This window comes from Bos taurus, chromosome 18 (genome assembly GCF_002263795.3).
Source record: "Bos taurus isolate L1 Dominette 01449 registration number 42190680 breed Hereford chromosome 18, ARS-UCD2.0, whole genome shotgun sequence".
Taxonomy (NCBI): domain Eukaryota; kingdom Metazoa; phylum Chordata; class Mammalia; order Artiodactyla; family Bovidae; genus Bos; species Bos taurus.
Window position 1 is genome coordinate 25,752,768 of NC_037345.1, and position 6,000 is coordinate 25,758,767.

The 6,000-nt window shown below is 55.3% G+C and overlaps 1 protein-coding gene across 7 annotated transcripts in view; it reads right to left on the reverse strand.

Annotated features, from left to right (window-relative positions):
• The window catches only part of KIFC3 (kinesin family member C3), a 34,546-nt gene extending 30,554 nt beyond the window's left edge, over window positions 1-3,992 (reverse strand). For 3 of the 7 annotated variants that reach the window (XM_059877439.1, XM_024978963.2, XM_024978958.2), the window contains exon 1: window positions 3,940-3,992. Coding sequence is in view for 4 of the 7 variants with exons in the window: in XM_059877438.1 (XP_059733421.1) it covers window positions 3,555-3,737 (183 nt within the window). In the remaining 3 variants the exon portion in view is untranslated. Of the gene's footprint in view, window positions 1-379; window positions 445-3,554 lie in introns of all 7 variants that reach the window. The other 4 variants (XM_059877438.1, XM_059877435.1, XM_059877436.1 and 1 more) reach the window with 2 other exon arrangements.
• Window positions 3,993-6,000: the final 2,008 nt, after the last annotated feature.

Consider the following 6,000-nt stretch of genomic DNA (forward strand, 5'->3'; position numbering starts at 1 on the left):
GCCTAGCACCATTTCAGGGTGTTCATTAAGGAGAAGGGAGGCTCAGAGGTGGGCAAGCAGCCCACCAGGTGCACCTGCAGCACAGTTGGAGACCCCACATCTCAGCCCTCCCCTCGGAGCCTGGCAGCACACAGACAGGGCACAGCCCCACATGGAGGCACCACCAGGGCCTCCAACAGCATCTCCATGAATCTATTATGAGGGGACCCTGACTGTGGCCCTGACAAGTCAGGCTTATATACATCAAAATTCTCTTTAAATCAGCTCATTCATGTATTCAACTAGCCCTCACACTGTACTACGACTGGCAGACACCCTGCTAGGACTCGAAAATACAAAGATTCATTCATTCTTCATTTAATACTTATTTACCCAGTACCTGCTGTGTGCCAGGCACCTGCCTGGGGTCCTCTTTGATCAGCAGAGACATGGCCTCAAAGCTCCCTGTCAGGAGGGAGGTAAACACTTCAACAAACCTTCACAATCAGAACAGGAGGTAAGGGGGCTCCAGGTGGTATGGAGAATGGGGCTGGGGGTAGGAAACACTGGTCTGGGTAGAAAGCCCCATAGGGCCCTTATGCACTGAGCAAATGAACAAGACAGACATAATTTACTTTACAAGTCTATGGAACACCTATTGCGTGCAAAGCGACTCTGAAGGCATTTAAGGTGATACACCAAGCTACAGTCCCAGACTCAGACAATAAGTGATGCCATGTTTGAAAGAAGCCAAGTCAGCTCGGAGAGGTAATGTGGAGTTTGCTTTGGGTTTAAAATGGAGTTGGAGGCACCCAAGGATTTCCTAATGATGCCACCTGGGCTAGAGACCACTCTCCCCATCCCTCACTGCACTGATTGCTTTCTACCAGACTATTTAAAGCTATTTAAACAGTGTCCATTCCCCCTGACCTTCTACGGTTCCCCAGGGTGAGTCCCATGGCACCCAGCCTGGAGCAGCAGCTACATCCACACCAAACAGCTGGTGAAGGCTTACTAGGTGAATGCCTTGATAGGAATGCACACGAAAGCCTGAACTGAAAGCTTGGAAGACAGCAGGGCTAGAGATGAAATCACTGAGTTGAGAGGCTGATGGGGGTCACCGTGCTACAGGTGAGGATCCAATCATCAAAGGTAGTGCAAGATGAAAGGCAACCAGGGAGGACAGAGGTGACTCCGAGTGGGAAGGAAAGCTGGAGAAGGAAAGTCAGAGGTGGCAGAAGCAACAGACAGGTGCAGAGTCCTCAGAGGTGACCGGGAGTGAGGAGAGGATGGTCAATTACCAGGGAACCATGCCACGGACAGATCAAATTGGAAGAAAGGTCAATGGAGCAGAGCAGAGGGCAGGCCTGGGAAGGTCTAAGGTGGGGTGAAGGTGGCTAGAGGAAGCTGCCACTTCCTTCTCTTTGGAGAAGTTGGCTAGGACGGGAAAGAGAGGATGTGGAATTTAGAAAAGGAGAGATCTGCACATTCTGGGTCAACAGAGGAACAGGAACGACTGAAGCATCGAGAGGCAAGAGAAGGAAGAGCCCAAGGATGGGTTGCCTGAGGTTCGCAGAGCTGAGCCCTGGAAGACTGAAGAAGACCCAAGAAGGCTCTTGGCTAGGGAGTCCTGGTCTCTGCCTTCCTTGATTAAGGAAGACACCTTGGAGGAGGAGTCTCCTGGGTGCCCTCTCCCTGGCAGGGGTCAGGACTGCGGGCGCAAAGGGTAGAATGGACGTTAATGCTGCCTATAGGCAGCTCCGCTGAGGAAATGGAGATAGACCAGTGTGGAGTGGAGACGTAGCCAGACATCCCCTTCTCCAGGCTACTCAGCACAGAGCTGGGCACACAATCTGCCCTGAGGATCAGCTGCCCAGTGGGTAAAGAAGGAGGGAGCGAGACAGGCTCCACCTGCATGCTGAGCTGCTGGAAGGTGAGATGGCAAAGGGCACTGAAGGTCGATTCCATGGTTGAAGGAGACTTTCACGTGCCTCTGGGCTTAGTTGTGTTGGACTCTTTGCGACCCTTTGGACTGTAGCCCACCAGGCTCCTCTGTCCATGGGAATTCTCCAAGGAAGAATACTGGAGTGGGTTACCATTTCCTTCTCCAGGGGATCATCCCTACCCAGGGCTCATCCCAACCTAGGGATCGAACCTGCACCTCCTGTGTCTCCTGCATTGCAGGCAGATTCTATATGCGCTGAGCCATCAGGGAAGCCCCTAGAAGACTTTTAAGGAGATCAGCTAAGCCTGAGGGGCAGGGACACAAGGACACATTATTTCTTGGCTTTCAGGAAGGGAAGTTGGGAGGCAGGAAGATATCAGGAAGAAAGAGGAAGGGTGTGTGCAAGATCCTGAAGAGGAAAAAGTAGCTGAATTTAGCAGTCTGTGGGATGTGAGAATCAAACGCATCAAGGACTTTCAAACAGCCCAAGACTGGAGACTCAAAGACCTAGGTCATAGGACGGGGTGATGGGGGCACGGCGTGGTTACGACCAAAAGCTAGTTCAGAGCCCAGCTGCGCCACTTAGTAGATGTGCAACCCTGGGAGAATGACTTTGTCTCTAAGCCTCAGTATTTCCATCTTTGAAATGGGAGAACTCTACCTTAATAGGGTTGGTGTAAAGTTTGGACAATACATATACACAACATTAAGAACAATACTGACATATACAAAGAACCCTCCCCCCCGCAAATTTAATGTTTCAGTGACCTATGTCCAGCGGTGGGTGAGCGCAGGGGCGGGCTGCAGGAGAGCCCCATCGACCTCTCCATGTTTAGGCCAGGGTGGCAGAGGTGCAGCCCCCTTCCCCCAGACCAGGGTTGCTGCAATGATTGGGGGACAGACTTGACAACTGCCCAGAGACCACTGCCCAGGAAACATAGTCTCCGTCTTCCTGGGAGAGGGGGCAGAAGGTCTGGGAGGGTGGACAAGGGCTGGACCTCCCTTGCACACAGTCACACATCCTGGGTATCGCAGGTCAACCCAGATTTCAAAGCCTCTGTTCCTTGGTGCCCAGAAGGAAAGCAGAACTCATTACCCCCACATCCCTCAAGTCCAGTCACTGCAAATACAGGGCCCCATTCTCAGACTGCATTCTTCGCAAATGACGCTCTGGCCAAGGAGAGGGCTACTTTTATCAAGGGCATGGGGAACAGCCTGGGCCAGCAGAGTTGCTCGCTCAGCCTCAGGCGGACAGAAAGCCAGAGAAGGCGAAAGGCCAGGTGTGGCCAGGACCCCCAACCTTGAGACAAATGTGTGGGGGGGGGGGGCGGGGGGGAGCTGGTGACAAATCGTACTTGAGAATTTAAATACAGCTTCCTCTTTAAAATCTGCCAGGACCAGGCCCTTCACTGCGCCAGAGTTCCGCTCTAACTCACAACAGGGTGCTGACAGAGGTGGCTTGGGCTGGCCCTCCCAGCTGGGAACCCCTCCCCACCAGGCTGCAGCTGTCAAAGGCTCAATTTCCCCACTGCCCAGGGGGACGCCGGCCCAGGCCCTCCTTCCTAACCTGCGGCTAGCCCACCCCATCCCGGCCCTGCGAAGGGGAAAGTCAACTGCCCAAGGGACCTACGCGGTGGGAGGGCTGGAAACTGCAGCGTTCAAGGGAGCCTTGCGGACCCGGGGACCTCGGCCCGGGGAGGGGGCGGCGCTGACCGGCACGCGGTTCCCCGGCAATCTCCGGCTTTCCCGGGCCATTGAAATCGGAAAGGGGGTCCCGAGGCTGCTCGCATTCCAGGGGACGTGTCGCCCCCATGCTCTGATCGGCTCCGGCTGGACAGCGCTGGGGGCGGGGGTTGGGGCGGGATAGCGCAGGTCTGGGTCTCCCGGGCCCGGCCCTTCCCGCGCCCCACCTCAGGATTGGGCAGGGGGGATCCCGGACGCGACACCCCGAACGACGGGCTGGGCGGAACCCGAGCGCCCAGCCCTCCCTCTTCCCGCCCGAGCCCCGGACTCACCGGCCTGGCGGAGGCAGGATCCCGGCGTCGCCGCAGTGCCCGGGGCTCGGCCCGGCCCGGCCCGCCGGCGGGAGGCAGCTCCACGCCACCGCCTCCTTGGCCCGCCCCGCTCCCGCCCCGCTCCGGCCCCTCCCGCACACTTTCCACAGGAAATGATTAACTCGGGCCGCGGCGCGTTCCCATGGCAACCGGCTCAGACCCCGGCGGGGGGGCGGCGGCACGCGCGCGCGCTCCCGCGTGCACACACACAGAGACTCACACTCTTACGCGGGGCCGCCCGCTCCTCTCAGACCTTTCTTCTGGGTCTCCCGGCGCTCCGCACAATCCCGTGCACACGTGCGCGCTCACCCCAGACGCACACGAGCCGTCCTACGTGCTCACATACAATACAGGCGGCTCTCACAGGTTTGCACACACGCTCTAGTCAGTCCACATGAACACACTCACAGTTCTCACACACATCCCAACGTTCGTTCCTACGTGCATGCTTTTGCACTTAAACTGACATTCTCATCCACACCTTCTCAAACCCTAGTACAAAACTTTTGCACACACTAGTTACTACTAACACACAATTCTCACAAGTGCTCCTTCACCACCTTTCACAGTTTCTCACAAACAGTAGTACACTTTTTTTTAAACTTTCTAGCACACACACTCTAGCTAGTATGTGTGCACACTTGCACATTCTCACACACTTCCAATGTGCACTCACATTCCCGTAGGGAGTTCAGACTTTCCCCCTTGTTTTCCCACAAATGCTGTACATGCTTCTTCACATGCTCTTGAACTCTTCCTCACATTCCACAGAGCAACATTCCGATGTTGCTAACCCCAGTACAGACTTTCATGGGCTTCCCAGGTGGCTCAGCTGGTGAAGAATCCACCTGCCAGTGCAAGAAACTTGGGTTTGATCCCAGGTCCAGGAAGAGCCCCTGGAGGAGGAAATGGCAACCCACTCCAGTATTCTTGCCTGGGAAACCCCGTGGACAGAGGAACCTGGCGGGTTACACTCCATGGCGTTGCAAAAGAGTCGGACTTGACTTAGCAACTAAACAACATACGCTTTGGTGAGCACACATGCACATGCATGCACTGTCACACATCAGCACACCCGTTTTCACACATACATTCTCACTAGCTCTAGTAGGAGTACACAGGCCAGGTTGCCTCCCTAGCCAGGGCACCACCTGCTGCCCCCTGTTCCTCCCTGGCCCTGTTCCCCTCTCATACCCCCTCTCAAGAGATAGATGTCTTGCAGAGCAGGGAAGCTGTTTGGGATTTTTTAAGGTAAAATATTCCTTTAATCTCCAGTGAAAACACATTCAGAATGCCGGCTCGGAGCAGACAGCAGCTCCTGGTGTAGACCCAGACGGCCTTCCTCAGAGGATGTCCCAGAAGCAGCCTGGGGGAGGCAGGGAGGCAGGGAGCCTGCCAGCCAAGGAGAGCCAGCTGACCCGGAGGAGCCACTCTGTTCTTTGTCTCCCAAACAGAGGCGGCATTTTATTCCAGAGTCAGCAGCAATATTCCCCCTCCAGCGTGCAGAAGGAGGAGAGAGCAAAGAAATTCAGGAGCCAGCCCAGTGCAGGCTGATGGTTCCCGCAGATAATCCCAGGAGGGTGGGTGCTCTCTGCCTCTTCCTGTTTAACAGGAGGGGAGGATGAACCGACTGGAGGGGGACGTGCAGCTCCAGGTGGATTCTGTCTCGTGTTGCTGAGCAGGCACTGGGCTGGCGGTCAAGAATCTCAACCAGAGGCAGAGCCAAGGTCCTGGGCCTCAGATGGTCCTGGATGCTAGACCAGGACACTCCCAATCTCCTACTAAAAATGGATTCATGTGTTTTATCTTCTCACTGAGATGTCCCAGTGCAAGCCCAATAAAGGGTGCCTGTCACTCTTCTGGTTTTTGTTTTTATATTTTTGTCCAAGCCACAAGGCATGGGGGATTCTAGTTTCCGGACCCAGGATCAAACCTGCGTCCCCTGCATTGGCAGTGCGGAGTCTTAACCACTGGACCACAAGGGAAGTCCCGAGTCTCTCTTGTGGAATGGTTTCCTATAGA